Raw genomic sequence first — 25709 nt, forward strand, 5'->3', positions numbered from 1 at the left:
CAATGAACAGAAGAGATGAAGTCATCAAATTATGAACTTCTGAAATCTAGTCAGTAAAAAAGTGTTTAACTGTGATGCCAAACATGAGTAGAGAATATCTGTGAGAAAACATCCTCCCAAGACTCAATAAAACATGTAATCGTTCTGTTAAAACACACGTGTTAATGTGTGATGAGATGAAAGCGGTACCATTTTCTGTAATGTGCAAATCGAGAAGACATGCAAAACACTGATAAAAACACATTTACAAGCCCCGACACTTCCCTATTCGCTGCTTGCGATAATAAGCTTCAGAAATAGCTGCTCCAGACTTGGAACATAGCACCATCTTGTATCTGTAAGAGCTTGAGGCATTGACTTGTGCTCTCTCACACTCACCACATCCATACACCACCACCACCCAACATCATCTTTAATGGAAGAATGGGAGATGTATAAAAAATAAAATAAAATGCTGTTCATGCTGGAAATGTTGACTGTTGGGTTCCGAGTAACAAAATGCATAGGCTCTGGATTGCTGCAGGAGTGCTCCTTGCAAACATCAGGCAGTACTGTAAATATTTAGCAGTCAGCACCCTGCTAAAGGCTCAGGGTTTTCTAACTTCATGGAATCACACTTGCAAATTAATTGCAGTACATGCATTTGATTTCTCCTAATGCAATGTAAGGTGGGGTCAGGCGTGGAGGAATGAACCAGTTATACCCTCACAATGAGGAAAAATAATCCCACAATAAGTAGTAGGCTAATTACATGAGTCAGAATTATACCAATTCAATTCTACTTGTTTTAGGATATTCAGTTGCACAACTGATGTCAAATCAACTGGCTTTACTGTGCAAAGCAAAAACAATCACAGGAGACAAGCTCCCTCTAGTGGGTCACAGTGGACAACATTTCATAATACTGGAGATATGTAAAAGATGTGTATTAAAAAGGGACCATGTACAATACAATATATTGCTTTACATATTTTTTTTATTACATTTTACATGTTATTCTTGCATTGGTAAAGCAACATAATGTCTCTTTCAAAGAAATGTGTTCTTTGACACATTTGTTATTTTATAAACAAAACATACAAATAAATTAACATAAAAAAGGTTTGATGCAGTCTCATGCACTTCCCCAAACTTATTTCATCATCAAATATTTCCCTGGACTCCTTTTGAACTACTTCCAGAAGACTACTGTACAGATAACCACTAAGATAGCGTTATTGTAGTATTGTAGAAACGTGAGCTGCTGCCTGGTACTATTCGCTAATCAGTATCTAAAGTCCAGTGTGTCATTCAAGGAGAGAAGAATGAATCAAATACCATATGACTGATTAATGACATGGTATTTATACTATGTAATTAGCTACCACTAACTATGTCAGATGTCCTCGACCAGGGTTCTCCAACCCTGTTCCGGCAGAGCTACCATCCTGTAGGTTTTCCCTCCAACCCTCATCTAGCACACCTGATTCTAATAATCAGCTGATTGATAAGCAGAATGGGTTACAACTGGGGTTGAAGCAGAAACCTACACGGACGTGAGCTCTCCAGGAACAGGGTTGGAGAGCCCTGCCCTAGACACATATATACTCTAGGAGTCTATGCCACAACAGGTGTCTTTATGGCAACTACGAGACCAAAAGTGTTCTCCCGTTGTTTAATAATGACATTCATCCATTAACTGACATGCCCTTCATACCTAAATCTAACAGCTCATAGAACAGTGAAATGAGATCAGAGTGCACAGGCAACACATGAGATGACTGAGCTACAGATGGAGTCAGTCTGTAGTGTTAATAATGAAGTCCTTGCTGGTGAACAAGAGGGCAAGGAGAAGACTGATAACCTGCTCTTTAAAAAAGAGAGCACCCTTTGAACACATACTCCAGCATATTGGAAAACAACAGACACAATGAAAATGTAAAAAAAAAAAAAAAGGTAGAGACAATCCCTTAAAACAATCACAAGACTAAATCAATTTAGTGTAAACTTAAGTTAGAAAACAAGACAAATACAAAATGTTCAGCATCTTAAAGATTTTGGGTTACATCCGTTTCACAATGTGGTAACATTCTCGCATGTAAAAAAAAAAAGAAGAAAAGAAGTGTAATGAAAACCCTAAAACATAAGTTTGCAATTAAAGCAATGGAAGTCACTAACCATACTCTCCATTGCTGGCATTTGGAAGATAGGATATATTGTACATTTACTCTCTGGTTCACATAGCAACAATATATTGCATAGTTAAGGACATGCATGCGTTAGAATGATCATGCAATACTTCTTTCCACAGTGTTGAAATGGTTGTTTCCATCGATTGACAACACAGTGGCACAACCATATACTTAAAAGCCAAAAAGGATAATATTGTTGCAGGCAGCTGATTTCACTAATAAAATATATATTCAAAAATGGGCCATAAAATAAAGCTTTTCATCACCTAAACGTTGAGAATATTTTTAATGGACATTTTGTGAAAGATGTGGTTCTATGTATTCGTAACATGGCAACAGGGTAACCGAACTGGTTCAGAACCCGGGTCACCAGTGAGACTCAAGCTCATGATAAACTAGAGCTTAGGCCAAGACATTAAATCTGGAAGTCAACACAAGCCTTCAGAAGGGTAAACTACAAAGCAGGATCATGGAGTTAGCCAGCTAACTTGCATAAATATTCTGATATCTTTCTACAAAATAAAAAGTTACATTTGAAATGGGTATGCTCTAATTGATTTAATTAACCATAAAATCAATAGTTATTTCTGGTTGCTTATCAAAGTTAGCTGGCTAACTCATTGATTCTGCTTTGTGGTATACCCCCTCAGGTCAAGGCAAAGTAATTCAGTGAACTAGAGCTGCTATTCGTTCAAAAGCCCACCATTTCAACGGTGTTTGCTAGCAGCAGCTCACTTAATGACAGCGTAGCCATGGGCAACAATAACAAGTGACAGGTTGTCAGACTGTTGCTGAATCCCTACACAATCATTCATGTTAATAGTTCATATGTAACAGTGGGGGTTTTCACTTTCAGGCAAACTGTCGCTATAGGCAGCAAAATGTCTCCAATTGGGTTTAATATTAAACTTGGTGCAGTAGGTTAGAGATAGCAAATCTCAAGACCCTGGAGAAACTGGGTCTCTTACATTGTCAGTAAGCGAAATATGAAATATTACAAAATATGCCATTTCAGTAGAGGGGTATCTGAAGATTTCAATATGTTACAGCCAGACCAGCAAGAAGGTTTACCCTGGTATTTCGAATCATAATTAAAGTTATCATATAAGGTAAGACTGATGAACAGTCTTGAGGACGATTGCATGAACAGTTGAGAACTATTGCACTGAAAGGCTTGGGCATGGTAGATTACCAAATGGGTTACAGCAAGACACAGGGAGAGTTCAGTAACAGGTCAAAGCTACAGCTAGAAAAGCTTTGCAGATATGGGGGTGGCACCAGATCTGACTTAAATGACTCGTCAAACTATCATTCAACTAAGGAGAACATCCCATGCAGGGCCTGACAGTGGTACAGTTACGTAGGTATGCTTCAAGTAAACAGCAAAGAATAGTAAAAGGATTCAGTGCATTATTTAGATTGAATTGACTTCATCTGAAGACCGGACAAAGGCAAATAAGCACAAATGTTCAACTTAAATGAGCGGTTATGGATTTTATCAGTACTATACAGCAGCCTCTGTTTGCTATTCCATACATGGCAGAAACATTAATCTCTCATGAGGTACCACAGGTTGAGGTGCTACCGGGACTGGTAACACCTAGATCAGGGGTAGGCAACTAGATTCAGCCGCGGATGGTTGGGGGGGGGAGACATAATTAGAATAATTTGTACACTGCAAATTGACCACAACTAAGGCCAAAAAAAAACCCAGATTGTTCTCAAATACAATAATTTCATATCTTGACTACATTGAGACACGATCACGTCTCTTTTTTTTTTTATCCAAGAAAATACTTGAGTTCCTAAACTAAACACATTTTTTTTTTTTACCAAAAACTTAATTCCCAAAATACATACATACATTTCTTTATACTAAACTTTGGGTAGTCCCACAACACCCCCCAAAAAAATCACTTCCTGGGCGGTTTCGCAACACAGGACGCCTGTTGCCGACCCCTGACATAGATCGTTTTTTTTTTATATTTCAGAACCTCAGCATTTTAAATATTTCAAAACAGTGCCAGTATTGCCCTTTGAACAGCACCAGGTGTAGAAAAGGAGTAACATTTTAGACTACTCCACAAACTATCTTAAGACTAGTGTACCCTTAACAGCCTTAAATGTCAAGTCCCAGACCCGTTACTCTAGTTTCACGTGACCTTTTTAAACCATGTAAAAGTATTACATAAAAATTGACAGTAATAGATTTTTTTGTTTACTAAGTTACTGTATAGCGTTGTTCTGAAGAAAAATATTCCATACTGTATTTACAAAGTGCTATCTTAAAACATTCCTATTGAGTTTTGTGTACAGTAGTATACTAATACCATACTTTGCCAAAGGCAATGATTTGGTTCCATGACAGGATATAAAGGCGCTTTTGATAATTTACATCTTGCTTATGAAAAGAAAAATACAAGTACATATATATTATATACTCTCTCAATCTATATATATTTATATCTTAGGCACATGGGAAAAAAAATTGCTGCGTACATAAAACAATGAGACTGCTATCGATATATGATGTCATTGAGGCTTCGGTGTTGGGCGTGCAGAAGATTGCATGGCAGAAAGCTTTCTGGAGGACGCCTGCTTCTCAAGAGGCTTTTTCCCATTGGGGGGAGAATTAAGACTGGATTCAGAAGTGGAAGACTTGGATTTGCCTATAATAGGTAACAGAGAGCGTCTGACTGGGGTGGAGGGCTTGGAGGACTCTTTTACCTCAGTGACAACCTCGTTCACGTGATGCTCTGAGGCATTGGCCGACCCATCCTCCTCCTGAACGCTCAGCCTGGCTGTCCTCTCAGAGGCCTTCTTGGCCAGGATGCTGGTCTTACCCAGATCGGCCGACCGGCGGGACTCTCTCTGGCGCAGGGCGTTCTTGAAGAACGACAAGCCCTTGTCCTCTGACTTGTTGCTGTGCCTAGGGTCCCTGCAGGAGACGCTGGGGGAGCGCAGGCTGGTGACAGAGGAGCTGCTGATGGAACTCCGCAAAAACCTCTCTGGACGGACCCCCTCTGCAGCAGTCTTGGTGGGGGTCCTGGCTGCAGCGTTGCTGCCCCAGCGTGGTCTATCAACCAGAGGGCTTACCAACCCTGAGTCCCGACTGCAGCTCCTCTCCAGCAGCTTCTTCCGACCAGAGGTGGTCTTCTCAAGGCCAGAGGCACTCTTCTTTACGGTGGGGGAGGGGGAAGCGGAGGACTGCGGCGTGGAGATGCGCTGCTTGCGCTGGGGGGTTCCAGCTGCCGAGTCAGAAGCCTTGGAAGACAAAAACTCTTTCTTTTTGGACGGGGTCCTGGTGGGCGTAGCGGTGCTGCTGCTGGTGGTCTTGTCTTTAGAGTTGGTCACCTTGGGGCCCTTCACCACAGGGCTGGAAGACATTTGGGATGTAGAGGATTTGGGGGTGGAGAACGAACACTGGCGCTTCTTGGAGTTTTTCTCTGGCTCAGACTTGGTGGAACTCTTTTTGGACCCGGCGCTCTCTAACTTCGGGGCAGATCCGGCGGTGCTGCTCTTGCGTTTCTGCTCTTTCGACAGGGGGGCTTGTGCATTTTGGTCCAGGGCTGTTATTTGGTTGTTGTTGTCCGTCGGGTCACTCTTGGAGCTCTTCTTATCGGCCGGCGTGGGGGCCCTGCAGTAGACTTCGTCTAGGATCTTCCTGCCATGGTCCTGGTCGGTGCTGTTCCCCTCCATCATGGCCAAGGGGGCCCTGCCACCAGGGTAGCGCTCGTGCCGGCTGTAGCTACCAAAGCAAGATGTGGATACCTTGTCATCACAGGCCTCTCCCCTCTCTCCTATCCTCTCCAAGGGGGGGGAGGAGCGTGAGTCCAGGGAGAAGCGTGAGGGGGAGTTAGACCTCATATGGAGCTTGGCAGAGAGGGACCAGGAGGGCTTCATGCTGTTCTCACTGAAGGCCAGAGGACTGGCAATGGATGATCTGGAAGACAAGCTCTGACGCTGGATGCTCCGAACAAAGGGACGGGTCGAAAATCCACCTAAATAGATACAAATAAATGAGTTTACACTAATGCACTAGACTCAATGAAAGGATACTTTAATGCCCCTTTTTCTCAACTGGGCATAGTAACAGCTCCTGTAAGGTTAGAAATAATTAGCTAAAGGAGGGGGAGAGGAGGGCAAAAGAGCTGAAAATGGAGAAAGACAGAGAAACCTAGTGTATCTCACCGTCATCTTCGCTGCGGTCCCCTGTGGTGAACTCCACCGACTCGCCCAGGGAGGCCAGAGAGGTGCGTCTGGAGGAGGCCCCGGAAGCCAGGCTGGCCGGCCTGCTGCCTTGGAGACGGTTCACCCAGTGGTCACACAGAGATGAGCTGGTGGAGCCTGGCACAGATAGACATGACAATCAACCCCTCAGGTCTCTCAAAGATAACCAAGATGTTGATGCTCCTGTCCAACTAAGAGTGTTATGTGACAGTTTTAATGTCACTTAATGGCATTTCTCCTGTAGCACCACGTAATACACCATCTTAACAAAACATTAGTGTCAGGAAAATCCCACACTCCAAGAAGTCACCACTGACCTGCTACGGAGCTGTTGGCGGACCAGGAGGGGATTGTGTTCCTCCTCTGGTAGAACAAGATGTAGGCCGTCTGCTGACACACATCATCATCAGCGACGGGCTGGACCTCACTGTCGTCAAAGCAGTACCACTGGCCGTCAACAGAGTTCTTACAGTAAGCTGGGGGTTAGAAGAACAAGAGATTTAGGGTGATGGTAAAGAAACTGTCAGAATGTAGTGTTATTTTCCTATCCATCTACGTCCAGTCAGTAGTCAGTGACTACTACCACCTTACTGCTAAACCACCGGTCTTACCTGTGTAGTGGCCTCCATGCATGTTTCCGTGGTGATTGCAGACAGCGTACAGGTCGTACAGGTAGTCGTCAGGGTTACGCCCAAGGCCGTAGGGTCGTCTCCATGGTGACCAGTGAGAGGGCAGGCTCCAGCTGCTCTGGGACCTCTTCACCATGTGAGGAGCCATGTCCATGCCAAGCAGAGGGAACCGCACCATGTTCTGCATCTTCACCCTCCTGTCAGCCTCCTACAGGACACAGCAGTAAACACAGTACCCAGTCAACTGAACTGGCGCTACACCTGCCTCTTCGACAGGCAGGAGATTGGTCACCGGGTAAGACTGAGTGGCAGTGACTGAACATGGACAAGACAGAACAAGCAACACTGACTGAAGGCAAACCAAGAATAGGAACCAGTCGGGCCACCCAAAGCATGAGAAACTACCGTTACTAAAACAAAACAGGAATTATTGGACACAATTTTCAGTGGGGGAATTGGAGGGGGTGCTGAATGCTGTGTTGCTGCTGCAGTACCTGTCTGAACCTCTTGAGGTGCAGTATGAGCACATCAGGCAGGGTCCACAGGCTGAGCTTGATGTGGCCTTGCTGCAGCTGCTTGCAGTGGGGGCAGCGCCAGGCATCATCTGGGGCCAGCTGGAACAGAGACAGCCCACCCATACGCACACACACACAGCCATCAAGGAAAATCTCCCACCGCAGTGCTTTTAAATCAGTCTCACTCACAGAGGGAGTTCCGGACTACTCTACTCCATGTTTTCACAGCACCCTCATTTCTGTGACCAGTGCCAGTTCTTAAACTGACCACCTCCAGCCTCTGCTAACCACAGTGTATATTCAGTCTATCTGGTGTCCTTCCAGACAGAGAGAAGCCTTAATAAAAATGCTGTATTTCAAACCTAGAATTAGGGGCAGAATATCCAGCACCCTCAGCATTTCAACCAAATTAAAGGCTATTGGATGTTCAGCTGTGGAATAATAAACAAACCCTCTGGTAAGAAGAGAATATTCCTTTTTCCTGGTCTCTTTTCTTGTTTAAATACATACAACAGCATCGACAGACATTGTGTGTGTGGCCTTGTGGTACCAACACAATGTGTGTGCATGTGGCCTTGTGGTTTCAGCACAATGTGTGTGTGTGTGTGGCCTTGTGATACCAACACAATGCATGTGTGTGTGGCCTTGTGGTACCAACGCAATGTGCGTGTGTGTGGCCTTGTGGTACCAACACAATGGGTGCACTCCAGTGTTACCTGCTCCTCTTTGGTGTAGAGCTGGAGGCACTGAGCGAGGGTGCAGGCCTGGGGCTGATGGTGTTGCTCTCTGTGCAGATACACACTCTCGGCATCAGGGATGTACTCTTCCTCATTGAGCCCAAACAGACTTCATGGAAGGGGAGGGGAATCACAGTCAGCCAATCAAATCACTCAACACACTGCCTCCAATCCTAACACGCAATACTAAATCTGACACTTCCCAATAAGTGGGTATTGCTTAGGTAGTCTAATAATTAAGGATTTCATTCCTTTATGTTATCCTGTCTCCAAATGTCTAAAGGCACCAGGATGCTTCCCAGCCGAAACAGTTCCTAAGAGTTTGTGCACATTATGAAGGCATTATGTGACATTTCTGTTAATTTTGGAGTTCGGTAAGGGTTTTTTCGGCTGTTCGGGCGCATTAGCCGAACTGAGCCGAAGTCGGTAGGCGAACTGAGCCGAAGTCGGTAGGCGAACTGAGCCGAAGTCGGTAGGCGAACTGAGCCGAAGTCGGAATGCGAAGTCTACACCCCTTCGTCGGTGATTGGTCAACAGTAATGATTCTTCAATAGAGCCTTTGTCATTCAACGAGAGATGGCTTGCTTTCATGCACATTTTTTTATTCAAAAATGAATACTGCACCAGACATCTTAGTTAAATGTAAAATTGCACGACTATGCAAAAACGTCAAAATTAATGACAGATTTCTTGAGTCATCTTCGATTCATTCTGACTTATGTGTAAGTTTATACTAGCTACGGCATCTCAAAATGGACAAACAGTACTATTGCCGGGTTTTTTCATATTTATCAAGAGAAGGTATTTTAAGAAAGTATGCAAGCACACTCGTTCGGTTTGCTAAGCCGGTTTCGGCAAGGCACTTGCCGAACTGAGCATGCGGACTTTTGCCTTAAAGCAAAAACAAACATCGTCAAACAATCTATTTTATTGAATATTTGGTGGCTTTAAGGGATGTGCATTTGAAATTATTTCACTATTCGAATATCCGGATAGTCAAAATACATACGTTTTAAAGAACAATGTGGATCTGGGAGGGCATAGACCCATCCACTTTGGAGCCAGGCCAAGTTTCCAATCAGAATGAGTTTGTCCCTGACAAAAGGGCTTTATTAGAGACAAATACTCCTTAGTTTCATCAGCTGTCCAGGTGGCTGGTCTCAGACGATCCAGCAGGTGAAAAAGCCGTATGTGGAGGTCCCGGGCTGGCATGGTTACACGTGGTCTGTGGTTGTGAGGCCAGTTGGACGTACTGCCAAATTCTCTAAAACAACGATGGATGCGGCTTATAGCGGAGAAATTAACATTAAACTCTCTGGCAACAGCTCTGGGAGACATTCTTGCAGTCAGTATGCTCGTTGCACGCTCCCCCAAAATTTGAGATATCTGTGGCGTTGTCTTGTGACAAAACTGCAAAGTTTAGAGTGGTCTTTAGAGTAAAGTTTAGAGTAATCGAATACTAACATCCATTTGGATATTCTAATAATCGTCCCCATCCCTAGTGGCTTTATAGGGATCATTTATGGGCCTGTATTTCCCTGCAGGATAAATCTCACCACAAACACCCAGAAACATGGTGTTTATCAAAGAGATGCAGAGCAACAGCAATATGGTTGTGCAGCGTTCACTCACTAATCCTTGGTCTCTTTGTCCCACTCCACCACTATCTTGACGTGCGACGGTCCCCCCTGGCCACAGGACTTGTATGCTCTGCCAAGGAAAGATTATGTTGAGGAAAAACGAGAATAAGCCAGCTTCACAACTTAAACACATATCAACCAACAAGCTGTATTCCTCTTATCTTCAAAACACTACAAATCTAAGTGAATTGGATTTACATTACCCGTGGCTGTCTTTTTGCCTGCTGTACACATATCTATCCAGCTTTTTAGTGTGTGTACTGTGTGACAAACTCCCATTCTATTCAACAAACTTCCATTCTATTCAATTGAATCAGCAACTGGGATAAACTATAAACCAAACCTGCTGAGCAAGCAATGTGTGAAGAAACAGATACCAAAACATGTAAAGGCACGCCATTTAACTGTTCTGGTGACATCAGAGCATCTGATCTGGCATTCAAGTGTGGTTTGAGGATTACAAGGAGGCAGTAAACTATAAACAAAATTGTGAATTGGTGAGAGGAGGTTGTGTTCAGTAGGAAGAAAACGTTTTGAAAAAAGAGGAGATACTACCTGAACACAAATTATATTTTTCTGGTGAGAAACATTTTGCTATGTGCCCTACTGAACATGACCCTGGTTGAGAGCTATAGTTGAATGATAATATAAAATATGCCATTTAGCAGACACTTTTATCCAAATCGACTTACCGTCATGCGTGCATACATTAATTTTTTTGCTTTTTGCATACAGATGTGCTTTCTCAATTTGATCACTCTGTTGTCGCAGAGAATTTTCATGCACAATGCAAACTTATTGCATTCGAGGTTTAATGAAAAATGTATAAACCCCTACAAAAATGTCCATTAATTAAGATCCACATAAAATAGAAACTGGCCAAATGAAGATATCACATCTGTATTGGTGGTCCTGGAAATTGAACACACTATCCTGGAGTTGCAAGTGCCATGATCTACCAACTGAGCTACAGAGGACCGAGAATAACAAGGAGACTGACCTTTCCACTGTTGGGTGACAGAGAGGCTGCTCCTCTTGGGGCAGGAGGTACGTGATGCCAACCACACCAACCACTCGTAGGCTGAAGGGCCCCACCTGCAGATAATACCAGGACTTTAGTTACTCACAATCCCTATTCCCACCACCTGACTGCTACGTATGGACATGTTGCCATGGCCGTGCTTTTCAAACCAGACCAACAGCATTCTATCCAATGAGGCAACTTAAACGTCTAACAAGCCCTTACATGAGAATCAACTGTTTATTTATTTAGAGTCTAAGACATTGGAGGATAGGGGATGCTGAACTGATATGGAATTGTTTTAAGATGGTCATACTTGATCATGAAATTTAGGACACTTTTGTACAAAAATAAAATAAAAATGTATTTGATAAAATACTGATTTTGGCCTTTACTACTAAAGCCCATAGAAATGCATTGAATAACGCATTCAGGAATGGCAAAAAGGACAATCAAAAAATAAATCCGAAGAAACAAGGTTTAAGTGTCTGTTCTAAATCTAGGACATAAAAAAACAAGGAAATGTCCTTGTTTTGGAAAGAAAAGCTAATTATTGGTCCATTAAAATAACATCAAATTGATCAGAAATACAGTGTAAACATTGTTAAAGTTGTAAATGACTATTGTAGCTGGAAAACGCAGATTTTTGTATGCCTACATAGGCGTAAAGGCCCATTATCAACAACCATCACTCCTGTGTTCCAATGGCATGTTGTGTTAGCTAATCAAAGTTTATCATTTTAAAAAGGCTAATTAATCATTAGAAAATCCTTTTGCAATTATGTTAGCACAGCTGAAAACTGTTCTAATTATAGAAGCAATAAAACTGGCCTTCTTTAGACTAGTTGAGTATCTGGAGCATCAGCATTTGTGGGTTCAATTACAGGCTCAAAATGGCCAGAAACAAAGAACTTTCTTCTGAAACTCATCAGTCTATTCTTGTTCTGAGAAATGAAGGCTCTTCCATGCGAGAAATTGCCAAGAAACTGAAGATCTCGTACAACACTGTGTTCTCCTCCCTTCACTGAACCGCGCAAACTGGCTCTTAGCAGAATAGAAAGAGGAGTGGGAGGCCCCGGTGCACAACTGAGCAAGAGGACAAGTACATTAGAGTGTCTAGTTTGAGAAAAAGACGCCTCACAAGCCCTCAACTGGGAGCTTCATTAAATAGTATCCGAAAAACACCAGTCTCAACGTCAACAGTGAAGAGGCGACTCTGGGATGCTGGCCTTCTAGGCAGAGTTGCAAAGAAAAAGCCATATTTCAGACGGGCCAATTAAAAGAAAAGATTGAGATGGGCAAAACACAGACACGGGGCAGAGGAAGATTGGACAAAAGTGTTACGGAAAGACAAACCTAAAATTTCAGGTGTTCAGATCAAACAACATTAGTGAGATGCTGGAGGAGTGCTTGATGTCATCTGTCAAGCATGGTGGGGGCAATGTGATGGTCTGGGTGTGATTTGGTGGTGGTAAAGTGGGATATTTGTACAGGGTAAAAGGGATCTTGACGAAGGCTATCACTCCATTTTGCAACGCCATGGCATACCCTGAGGACGGTGCTTAATTGGAGCCAATTTCCTCCTACAACAGGACAATGACCCAAAGCACAGCTCCAAACTATGCAAGAACTATTATAGTCACCGGATCTCAACCCTATTGAGCTGTTGTGGGAGCAGCTTGACCGTATGGTACGTAAGAAGTGCCCATCAAGCCAATCCAACTTGTGGGAGGTGCTTCAGGAACCATGGGGTGAAATCTCTTCAGATTACCTCAAGAAATTGACAACTTGAATGCCAAAGGTCTGCAAGGCAGTAATTGCTGCAAATTGAGGATTTTTTTGATGAAAACAAAAGGACAGAATTATTATTTCAAATAAAAATCATTATTTATAACCTTGTCAACATCTTGACTATATTTCCTATTCATTTAATGAGTGTTTTCATGGAAAACGAGGAAAAGTGAACCAAACTTTTGAACAGTTAGTGTATATTTTTTTTACACATATTTAACCCCTTTTTTGGGTAGCACAAAACAACCTTCATACATACATAGTTTTTTAAAACCGGTACCGGTTATCTTCAGATGAGTCCTGAGACACTTGTGGGGGTCATAGAGCAAAATTGAGTTTGTGGGAGTCTTACCTTTGCATAGAGTGGTCATAATAGTTTCTAGGACAAACTGATCAGATGCTACAGACGTTTTCGTGAGAAGAACGATTTTTGCGACGTCTCATGGTCTGAGAGGCATCCAATGCAAAAAAAAAACATCTCTAGCTTAAACTGAGATTTTGATTGGGATTTTTTGTTATGTAATTTATCGAATCTCGGGGGTTAAATGCAGTAAACCAGAGTGCCTACTAGTGAAAGCCTGCACAGTTTTTAATTCAGACTTTAGCCATTTCATTTTATTTTTTTAACCTGCATTCTGTGGGGGTTTTTCCATTCACTATCCTCCACCCACCTGAATGTAAACTCCTGGTCTGAGCAGGTGATGCATCTTCTCCAGGATCTCCTTCTGCAGGATATCCCAGGTCACAGTGCGATCCATGTACAGTACAAATGGAAGACCAAACCTGGAACAGAGGGCATGATATTCTCCTGTTAAGGTATACTTGGAGTCTGTTAACTTCTTATGGCTTTGGGCAGTATTGAGTAGCTTGGATGAGTAAGAAGCCCAGAGTAAACTGCCTGCAACTCAGTCCCAGAAGCAAAGATATGCATAGTATTAGTATATTTGGATAGAAAACACTCTGAAGTTTCTAAAACGGTTTGAATGATGTTTGTGAGTATAACAGAACTCATATAGCAGGCAAAAACATGAGAAAGAATCTGGTGGGAATTCTGAGGTTTGTAGTTTTTCAACTCATTGCCTATCGAATATACAGTGTCTATGGGGTCATATTGCACTTCCTAGGGCTTCCACTAGATGTCAACAGTCTTTAAAACCGTGTTTGATGTTTCTACTGTGGAGGAAGGGGGGAATGGGAGCTGAATGAGTCAGAGGTCTGCCAGAGTGGCATGAGCTGGTCACACGCGTTCACGTGAGAGTTAGTTTGCATTCCCATACATTTCTGAAGACAAAGGAATTCTCCGGTTGGAACATTATTGAAGATTTAGGTTAAGAAAATCCTAAAGATTGATTCTATACATCGTTTTGACATGTTTCTACGGACTGTAACGGAACTTTTGGACTTTATCTGCTCTCGCCTCATGAATTTGGATTACTGGGCTAAACGCGCAAACAAAAAGGAGGTATTGGACATAAATGATGGACTTTATCGAATAAATCAAACATTTATTGTGGAACTGGGATTCCTGGGAGTGCATTCTGATGAAGATCATCAACGGTAAGTGAATATTTATAATGCTATTTCTGACTTATGTTGACTTCACAACATGGTGGATATCTGTATTGCTTGTTTTGTTGTTTGAGCGCTGTACTCAGATTATTGCATGGTGTGCTTTTTCGGTAAAGCTTTTTTGAAATCTGACACAGCGGTTGCATTAAGGAGAAGTTGATCTAAAGTTCATTGCATGACACTTGTATTTTCATCAACATTTATGATGAGTATTTCTGTAAATTGACGTGGCTCTCTGCAAAATCACAGGATGTTTTGGAACTACTGAACATAACGCATGAATGTAAACTGAGATTTGGATATAAATATTAACTTTATCGAACAAAACATACATGTATTGTGTAACATGAAGTCCTATGACTGTCATCTGATGAAACTCAAAGTTAGTGATTAATTTTATCTCCATTTCTGCTTTTTGTGACTCCTCTCTTTGGCTGGAAAAATGGCTGTGCTTTTCTGTGACTAGGTGCAGACCTAACATAATTGTTTGGTGTGCTTTCGTCGTGAAGCATTTATAAAATCGGACACTTAACAACAAGTTTATCTTTAAAATGGTGTAAAATACTTCTATGTTTGAGGAATTTGAATTCTGAGATTTCTGTTGTTTTGACGCCCTTTCACTGGCTGTTGGGCTAAGATCCCACTAACGGGATCGATATGATGTCTCATGCATAAGAGGTTTAATATAACACATATAATTTGACCTGCATGGTGTAACGGTTTCAGAGGACAGTGGAAAACACTGGGCTGTAGTACCCATAGAAATACAATTCCAACATTGCAGTCAATATTATTAATATTACATCTCTATAGTACCTCCTCCCTTGGTGACCGGTGCAGGCTCGGTTACAGATAAGCAGGATCATCTTGTCGACCCCCGTGTTCTTATTGGCCAACGTAGTGGCAGGATTCACAGCTCCTTGCATGAAAGATGGAGTCCTGCTCATCTCACTCCCAAACTTTAAGTTGTTCTGGTTCAGGTTGGCAAGGAGACTCCCTGGATTTCAAATCCCAATCGGTCAGTGATACTCAGTCAATAGTTCAATATACATTATACAAAATGCATGACAAGTACACTGCCAAAAAAAACTTTAATTGAGAAATGCCCAAAACGTATTGAATAATGTGATATCAACAGTAGATGAATAGTGAAGCGGTACCTCTCTTGGTTCTAATGTTCTCGAGTCTGAAGGTCTCAGGCGTCTCAAAGGCAAAGATGGAGTCGCTCTCCTGAATGATATCGAGATCGTCGTCGTCATCACAGAAGGAGCGGTGGAAACCGTCATAGTACATCTCCGTCAAAACAAACTGAATCAGAGGCAAGCGGAGAAGGCCAAAACAAGTCAATACGCTGCTGCCATTTAGTCAACACTGAAACCTTTTATTCAGATAAGATGGTGAAACAGATTAGAGTTAGGCCATGCCCATTTGAGTGAATGAATTACAGAATATAAATAAACAACATCAATATTCTCTTCAGTGTATTGGCCTACTACCTCTTCTGCAAATACAGAACAATGGTAAATATGGAAGGTTACACACTATGACTGAAAACCCCCTCCCTTTCTCCTGGAGTCCTTGCCCTATCCCTCAAATCATGACAACTTTTCTTATTCTGACCAGGATGTCACACACACACTAGTGTTCTGCTTAATGTAATCCAATGAGAGCACTGTATGAACATTTCAACCACATCAAACCCAAGGCATCAGTTCTGTTGTTCTGGGATACAATGGGCTCTGTTCGAGTGATCCCTTCATCCTGATTAGAGGCTATGATGCACTAGCCTAATAGTACTTACAACAACACTGTAAAGCAGCTATTAGTACTGAAATGAGCACACCTGCTGGTACAATCAGTCTAGTACCCAGGGATGAATCATTAAATGAAAAAGTAAGCCTAGGTAGGGTACTCCTTTACTGTTATTTTCAGATAACAATCCTTAGCAGCTAGGTACCACCAGAAAATAAAGCATTCAAGTTCACTTCTGCATGTATGTAACCTAGTAAGACAGAGCTGAGGCTGCGAGGGATAAGAGAGCAGGAAGGAAGCAGCACCTGGTCCTGGGGGATCTTGGTCTCACGTGACACAGCATCTCGGAGTCTGGACACGGTGCTGTTCAGGGGCACGGCCACGCCGATCCTCATACAGTGAGAGTACTTCCCCTGGTAGACCACTGTCACATACAGAGGCCTGGTAAGAGAGAGGAAACATGGGAATGACAGGGATCAAATATTGGCACCATATAAGGAATTACAAAACACCAGATAAAAACCACTGACAAAGGCCAGGAAATAACAGAATGGACAAACTCAACTTTGGCCAAATTAAACACAATTAAGTCCAATAATCAACCTCCTAGGAGAGGACACGTTTCCACCTCCTCTAGTAATGCTGCTACAACACTGTCTGTAGACTGCTAATTTATAATTACTCTGTGAGAGCACTGAGCAGGATTTTTCTGATGACTGTGTGGATCAGTGCTACTCTAAGCTGACACTAAGAACTCAGCCAGCAGGCGCAGCTTTTTCAGGAGTTCAGTTTGAGACACCCTACAGTCTGAAGAACCCTCATTTTTAAGATGGTTGCCATTTCCGAGTTTCTCTGTCATTTGAACTCCAGTTATGCGGGATCGGTCTTAACATCCGCTATGGCCAGAAACAGTGGCATAACAGGCTTAGCAGAACATTTTTATTCAGATAAATAAACTAGATGCTTCAGACTAGTGATAACAGATAACCCAAAGTTGAGTAACAGAATTGTGTTTCTGGGAGAAGGACGAAGTAGTAGTGAAGCCAGAGTGGTGAGCCACTGAGCCTTGGTCTGGAGGACCATTATTCTGTCATCAATCAGATGACAGCCAGAGGACTAATGGGACATCATTTGCCACTGCCTATCTCCTAATTTCACCTCATTCTTCCCATCTTTAATAATGCACGGACAGCAATGAATTTAGTGGCTTAAAAAAAGAATCTGCATCGAACAGGCGCTCTCTCCTTGATGTGACAGTATAACACCATTGTAAAAATAGCATCACTGTATCATGAGGACAAAAAAAGGCCAGGCATGTCCCAGATACCTCCGTTTAGGAGCATTATGAATCATCAGCTGAGTGAGCTTAAAGGTGGTTTTGACTGCTAGGCACAAATAATAAAACTCAAAATACTTAAACTATGACAGAGAAGAACTCAACATATTTCTAAAAAGTCATAGGCCTACATCTTTATTTCAGATTTAAAACTAAGTCCATTTCCCTTTTTTACTTTAGCCATTTAGTGTTTTCTGGGCATGTAGCCCTTAAATTGACTTTAGAAATAGAATAGTCACGTAATTACTGGCTTGGTTTGGTCTGCAGATATATGCCATTTTGGAGACTTTGGCCCCAAACGACATTCCTTCTTATTTACTTTGCTTCCGCATCCCTGGGAAATTGAAATGAACCGCAGTCTCAAATAGTCTCAAGATGTACATTTCAACACTTGTCAACAGTCTTGTTCCTCCCATCAGACCCAATGATGGAACACAGCAGAGGTGTGTACTCACCTTGTGTGAGGTAAGAGGATGGGCAGGGAGATGCAAAGGAAAGGATCAAAGGTGTTGCTCTGTTTTTGGCAATGCGGGCAGGTGAGCGACGACCTGTTGGTAAGAAAGGGAACTAATTTGTCTCAGAAGAAGTCATGAGGAATAAACAGAATGGAGAATATAAAACCACTCAGGGGTAAGCATCAAATAAGACCCACCTGTACTGGGCCTGAAATAGCTCTTGCACAAATGAACCGGTTGAGAGCGGAAGAGAAGGCCCCTCTAGGCCCCCATCATCCTCTTCCACTGGTGGCTAATAGGACAAAACAGAGTGGATGAGCTCCTACTGCATATTAGACAATTTAGGATATTGAGGCTGTATTCTAGTCACTGAGCATCCATCTGTCTGAAAGACATAGAAAGGATAAGAGACCAAAATACAAAATAAAACTACTTGTGACGCTGCGGCTCCTCTGACTTATCCTCAAGGAACTATGAGCCTTTAACAAGGCAGGCTAATCAACAAAGCTCTGTGGGGTCTATTCAGGTCACGTCTCTCACTCTGCATGTCTAAAGTCTTCTTCATGCTTCGGTTCAGGCTGGCGCCTAAGGTGATCCAAACGAATGTGCTCACTTACTCCCTTAAAAGACCTTTGCTTGAAAAATGAGAAAGTGACAATAGTACCATTTGTCCATTTAAGACACCGTAGCCAGTATAAACTTCCTCAACAGTCAGAATTCATCTAAGATAACTCAAGAAATCTGTCATAAATTTTTACGTTTTTGCAGAGGAGATCTAAGTCGCACAATTTTACTTTTCAAGTGAACAAAATTTGAATGAAGACAATTTGTGATGACAAACTCTACATTGAATAATCCCTACTGTTGACCAATCACCAACAAAGGAGCGTAGACTTCGGCTACACATTTTTGGCTTGCCTCTAGATAGAATGTCAGCACGAACAGCTGAAAAATCCTTGCCTAAGACCAAAACAAACAAAATTTCACCATAATATATGCACAAACTGTTCCAAGCTGTTTCAGATGGGAAGCAATCCAGGAAGGGGACACAGAACACCATCACTTCCTGTTCATTCTCCCACAGGAGATGAATCCGTCAGCACACCGTAAAGTAGGGAAGTGAGCTCTCTCTCCTAATTTGTTTGTCCCAGTGCTCTGGAAGATTGATGCATGATAAGGGGCTCTGCGTTCAGAAATGGGTTAGGTCAGTAAATCTGCCCTGCAGGATGCCAGGCCCTTACCGCTCAAATGTTATTCCGTTTGGAATGTCTGAATGAGTCTTCAAAGGACATCAGAATTAGCCAGCCACCTCGTCCACGCAGACTGCTGACTCACCTCAGGTACAGCTCCATTCACTGCTAGCTCGAGGTCACATCACTGTCTCGTTGTGCTGGCCACTACCACCGTTCCTGAAGTTGCATTAGTAGGCCCTAACTCTATGATGCGCAAACAAAAGTTTACCTTAATGGAAGGCCTGTTGTTGGGATGGTTGTTGAGGTCTTCATGTACCCTGTCCAGAAGCCAGAGCAGAAACTCCTGAGCGTCATGCTGAGCATTGCCTTTATACTGCAAAGCGCTCTTTGAGACGGCATTCTGCAACAAACAGCAACACTGCTTGAAAATTCTGGTGATAGCCTAGTCTCAGAAGTATGATGTAGCCTAAATGTATTTGACCATTTCAAAGACGTGTAGTATAGGGCCAAATGCAGTTCTGTGAGAGAAGCAGTCTTGCTTTATGATACATTGTACCAACTTACTTTGAACTCCCTGCTGTGCTGTGGGGTGTATTCAAATGTCCACAGGGCCCGGACCAGTCCAGACAGCTGCTCTGTCACCTCGCCTCTGTCATGAGGGCCCTTCCTCCCCAAATGCACACCGTTTGTCTTCGGTTTCTCCTTCTCCTCATCCGTTTCCTCTACTCCCCTGTATTGTTCCAGTGCCAAATACTCAGCAAAGAGTTCAGTGTTACTCAGGCACTGGAGGATGGCATTCATGAAACAAGTGTTACCATGGTTTTTGAGACCAGACACTCCAGGGACCTTCTCTCCGAGGAAACGGTCACTATCATCCAAAGCTGGTGAATCTTTGCCTCCCGTTTTGAATAATGTGAAACCCCCATCGTCTTTGTCACCTTCAATAGCATGCCCGTCTGATCCAAAATGGGACAAGGTTGACAGGGTCTTGAGGACTCTGCCCATAAAACTACCCACGGAGCGCACAGAGCTTCGTCTGAAGAGTTTCTTGCTGAAGCTACCAGATTTCTTCTCTTTGGTCATGGCTTTACTAGACATGATTGCCTGACTTGTTGGGCATCCCCTCATGCAATAAATTTCTAAATACAATCTTTCCTGTGAGGAATGAGCTGAGCTATCAAGCAAACTAACTTTCAGCTGTCTCGTGCTACATCTTAATTGGGAAGTCAAGTTACATCTCAACCCATCAACTAGCTAGATAGCTAACAGTAGCTTGTTGGGATATATTTCCCATACTAGGGGTAACGTTATAGTATTGACTACCATTAAATACGAGGCAACACATTTTCAAAGACAAGCGTTATGTTGGCTTAATTGGATAGCTAACCTTAGCGTGTCAGCTAACACAAGAACAGCAACTATCCATAGCTAGCTAGTTAGCTAAATTGGCTGGCTAGCTTGCAAACTATCCATTAATCCATTTTATGTGATTCAATTTAGTAAAATACACAAATTACAATAAACTGTCGGAATGCATTTGTATATGCTAAACAAGTCAGTTTATTCGCTGACGTTCATGCAAATCGTTTCTTGTAGCTAGCTGATTGTTTTTATAGTTAGCATTTGAACATTAGCTGCTAGCCACTGCATAAGAGTCCCTTGCGCAGAAGTGTCCTTCCATCCCATCCGAAAATAAAAATGTAGTTACCAAGCAGAGACGTTTAAATCCGTGTCCTTGGTTAATTTGAGTGGGATTGTAAAATGTCCTATGCTTTCCAAGCTGAAATGTTCTCCGAAATCCGATTTTCCACTGCAACAGAGTCAGTTCCTCACACTTTCAGCTACAAAAATAGGGACACTGCAGGACAGCAGAGAAACAGCTGACGTAACAGAGTCAACGCCAAAATACATATGGGGGAGAGAGGTGTTCCACTGTGCCTTTTTTTCTTCCATAAATCAAACGTTTTGTATCTCAAAACGTGTACTATTGAATAATAAAGTAAATGTTTTTTTTTTTTTTTCAAATGTAGGCCTATCCATAATCATGCAGTTGACAATTAATTAAATACTTCCTGATCTATGGACAGTCCAAAAAAATATTGGTTGTAAGACTGACATAAATAATTGCTTTTTTTTGGGGGGGGGGGGGGTTGAAAGTATGAGGGGGTTGGGTCTCCTATAGTACAGGGTGGGGCCCTATGATAATGGGGTTAATGAAATCTGAGAGGTGGTATTTTTCAGTTCCCACTGTGATCCAGTCTGACATCAAGTTGGTCTACTGGTATTTTAATGCACCACAACATACAAAATGTACAACAAATAGGATGGTGGAATCAATCTGTGACTGCCACGTCTTGGCTAAATGGCCTCACCATATAGCCTACATCATACAGTGATGGATTTAGCTTTATTGAATTTTATGTAACCTATCGCATACACATATTAGACATATTACACATATCAAAATACAACATTTAGCTCCATGATCTACTAAAACGCAAAACACAGAGACATAGTAAAACAATATATATATTTTAGATTGATGTTGGAGGAAAGAGAATCAGTCTGATGAGGGAATCAGCAGTCAAGGTCACCAGCATAAAACCAATTTTAATTTGAGTCTTCATTGTGCCCGCCTCCTACTCATTACCCACCAATCAGCATGTCTTCTGTCATATAACACAGAACGAAATTATCCTAATGCAATTTGTATATAACCTACTTTCAGACATCCGACACAATGTCAAATATTCAATTATGTAGGCCTAATGGTTCATGCATTTCCCTTATTGTTTTACACTGAACGTAGTACGGGTTTGACACCTACAAATGATGCCGACCTAAAGACGCAAGGATGTGGTGAGTAAATGTGTGTTTTTAATTATGGTCCCATGAGTCACTTTCCTCATCAATATCTTTCTTGGACCTTTAGTTATTATTTTGCTGTAGCTCTAGCTATTGGGTTGGTGGAACTTAGAAGTGAGGTAAAAGTAGGTAACCTAGATATAGATCCTAGAGGTACAGATTAATCCATATGCTGCCTCCACATGCCCAGATCATTTAGTTCCCATATGCTCGGGTATGGCTTAATTTCCTGTTCTTTTAAGCTGACCTCAGCACACACAGTGACTAGATACTGTGCATCCCAGCAACACCTCGCATCATTAGGATATCTATCCAATTACATCTCTCCCAAGTAGCTCAGACTAGAGTGCAAACCATAGACCCTACATAAAAGAAGGGTGTGTAGACCATGCATTTTACTGGGAAACATTGCATGATGATATCATTACGTTCCTTCATTCTATCTTATCCTGGTGTTCAATGCCTCTATGGTGTAGTATACAGTACATGTTAGAGCAAACTATTTAATGCAACATTTAATTCCAAGAAATAAGATGATATTTTCTACAAAAATTATATAAGATTCAGCCACGTGACTATTGCCCTCTGCTGTTTGGAGAAAGGAAGTCAGTCACCAAGTAAGATTTTGAAAATAAATAATTATTTCCACTGCAGTGTAGACTACATTTCTTGAAAATTAGCACCCCCACAGCACATAATGAGAAAAATATCCATAGATTTGAGCTGGCAAAGATTAATTTAGCTACAGACAGATGATTATTTAAAAATCCTCACGTTGGCCTAATATGACCTACAGTGTTGTTTTATAGAATGGTTTGATTAATTTGATCATTTTGTGATGGCAAAATGCATGCCTGTGCACACACTCGCGCCAATAGGCTTACTTTTAGGCCTAGATCCATTTTAAACATGTAGGCCCACACTGCTAAATACTCCCATTATTGCTAGCAAGTGCCCCAGTTATCTGTGATAGACATTAAGTAAAATGCTCAAAATGTAAGACAAAACATCCACAGGAAAATAATCCACTGGGCACGGATGTCAATTCAGTCTATTCCACATTGGTTCCATGTATTTCATTGAAATTATGTGGAAACAATATTGATTCAGTCAGTGTGTGCCCAGTGGGTATTGTTTACCAAACTTTTTAGAGCGCCAGTACTGAAGTTGAAATTTATATCACCTGGCACATGCGCAAAACCATGTAAAATTTGAGTATAAATGCATCACATGCATGTACTTCTGTGTTGTGCAAGTGCCTTAGGTCATGAGCAAACACATCTTGATTTGGAAGATTGATTTCCATTTTATTTGGGATGGCAAGCCAGACAAAATTAAAAGGGCCTATTTATATAATGAATATGAATTCAGAGGGCAGAAATTATTAAATATTAAAGTATTAGACCTATCACTAAAGGAGTCAGTCATACAAATGGTGTACTTAAATCCAAACTGGTTCACTAGTAAATTAGTAAGAATGTCTCACCCCATGTTCAAGAATGGCCTTTTCCCCTTTATTCAGACTACAACCTCTCACTTTTGGTTTTTTATTTTTATGAAATAATTTCCAAAATATCGCTATTTTTAAAACAAGCCATAGAAAGTTAGTTGCAATTGCAGTTTAATCCACCAGAAAAGACAGAACAAATAATACAACAAATTCAACTCAACTATACTAATTGATTAAAAAAAACATGATTAAAAAAAGAGTAAAATCTTTGTAAATTACATCATAAATAGGACTGGTGGGGTTAAAGTATGTTATACATGCAGCTAGCAAAAATATATGGACATTTTGAGCTCCGTTAGTAAAAATAAAGAAAAAACTTTTGACCGGTAGTGCAGATTGCAAAATATTTACGAATAGATTTTCGATGTACCGATTCCATGGCACGTGGTTTATAAACTGATAAGCAAATCAACGCCAGATTCAAAACTTTGAATTTTAAATTTAAATAATTATACAACATTCTTGGAACTAATAGAATGTTATACATATATAAGGGGGATGCAACCTTCCCAGCTCTGCAGATTTTGCTGTGAAGAGACAGAGTCATTCGATATAATATATTTTGGTACTGTGGCTTGTTTTTTTGTCACAGTTCCAGGAATGGCTGAAGAACTGCAATATTTACCTGGAGCTAACTCTGCAGATAGCAAAACTAGGTGATTTGAAAAGTCACAGTCAATCAATTATATAATAATACTTTTAGCAAAAATGTTTCTTTAATTTACAATCTGTAGAAACTATGAGAATAGAAATGTTCAGAACTTTTGTGAAACATCACAGCACAGTTGAAAAATATATGGCAAATAGAAATCCAATATGGATGGTGTTAAGAGACAGATGGGAGGTGTTGAACGGATCTGAAGGGTGGGACTAATAACAAGATAACTAATATATACTGTGTACATAAAATGTATATAGGTTCAGAACTTTTGTGAAACAACACAGTTAAAAATATATGGCAAATAGAAACTCAAACTGAAAGGACATCTGAAATAGATAGGATATTTTGAGGGTAGAGGTAGGACAGGACTTAAAACAAACAGTACCCGCAAAACACCAGTCTCAACGTCAACAGTGAAGAGGCCACTCCGGGATGCTGAGTTCCTCTGTGTCTGTGTTCTTTTGCCCATCTTAATCTTTTATTTTAATTGGCCAGTCTGAAACATGGCTTTTTCTTTGCAACTCTGCCTAGAAGGCCAGCATCCCAGAGTCGCATCTTCACTAGTGACGTTGAGACTGTAATTGAACCCACAAATGCTGATGCTCCAGATACTCAACTAATCTAAAGAAGGACAGTTTTATTGCTTCTTTAATCAGCACAACAGTTTTCAGCTGTGCTAACATAATTGCAAAAGGGTTTCCTAATGATCAATTGGCCTTTTTAAAATTATAAACTTGGATTAGCTAACACAACGTGCCATTGCATCACAGGTGTGATGGTTGCTGATAATGGACCTCTGTATGCCTATGTAGATATTCCATATAAAATCAGCTGTTTCCAGCTACAATAGTAATTTACAATATTAACAATGTCTACATTGTATTTCTGATCAATTTGATGTTATTTTAATGGACCAAAAATGTGCTGTTCTTTCCAAAACAAGGACATTTCTAAGTGACCCCAAACCTTTGAACGGTATTGTGTGTGTATATATATATATATATATATATATATATATATATACTACCAGTCAGAAATTTGGACACACCTTCTCATTCAAGGTTTTTCTTCATTTTGACTATTTTCTACATTGCAGAATAATAAGTGAAAACTATGAAATAAAAACTATGAAATAACTATGAAATAACACATATGGAATCATGTAATAAACAACAAATCAAAATATATTTTAGATTCCTCAAAATAGCCACCTTTTGCCTTGATGACTGCTTTGCACATGCTTGGCATTCTCTCAACCAGCTTCACCTGGAATGCTTTTCCAACACTCTTGAAGGAGTTCCCACATATGCTGAGCACTTGTTGGCTGCTTTTCCTTCACTCTGCGGTACAACTCATCCCAAACCATCTCAATTGGGTTGAGGTTGGGTGATTGTGGAAGCCAAATCATCTGATGCGGCACTCCATCACTATCCTGCTTAGCCAAATAACCCTTACACAGCCTGGAGGTGTGTTGTGTAATTGTCTTCTTGAAAAACAAATGATAGTCCCACTAAGCGCAAACCAGATGGGATGGTGTATCACTGCAGAATGCTGTCTGAAGAGTCCAACATTTGTGACAGACAAGGGATGTTTAGGGTTTTATCTATGTAAATGTGCATGGCATTGCCTACACA

General features: G+C 41.4%; 1 protein-coding gene across 1 annotated transcript; it reads right to left on the reverse strand.

The window, feature by feature from the left end:
- Positions 1–964: 964 nt before the first annotated feature.
- Positions 965–20924, reverse strand: LOC135554102 (ubiquitin carboxyl-terminal hydrolase 31-like). The gene is made up of 16 exons (XM_064986162.1): positions 19604–20924; positions 19308–19439; positions 18044–18138; positions 17847–17939; positions 16361–16496; positions 15464–15611; positions 15120–15300; positions 13406–13517; positions 10923–11017; positions 9915–9992; positions 8262–8391; positions 7525–7644; positions 7013–7238; positions 6719–6877; positions 6363–6518; positions 965–6172 (listed from the first exon to the last, which is right to left on the reverse strand). The coding sequence occupies exons 1-16, from the start codon at positions 20165–20167 to the stop codon at positions 4704–4706; spliced, it is 3894 nt and encodes a 1297-aa protein (XP_064842234.1). The 5' UTR covers positions 20168–20924; the 3' UTR covers positions 965–4703.
- Between the last annotated feature and the right edge of the window lie 4785 nt (positions 20925–25709).

This window comes from Oncorhynchus masou, chromosome 14 (genome assembly GCF_036934945.1).
Source record: "Oncorhynchus masou masou isolate Uvic2021 chromosome 14, UVic_Omas_1.1, whole genome shotgun sequence".
Taxonomy (NCBI): domain Eukaryota; kingdom Metazoa; phylum Chordata; class Actinopteri; order Salmoniformes; family Salmonidae; genus Oncorhynchus; species Oncorhynchus masou.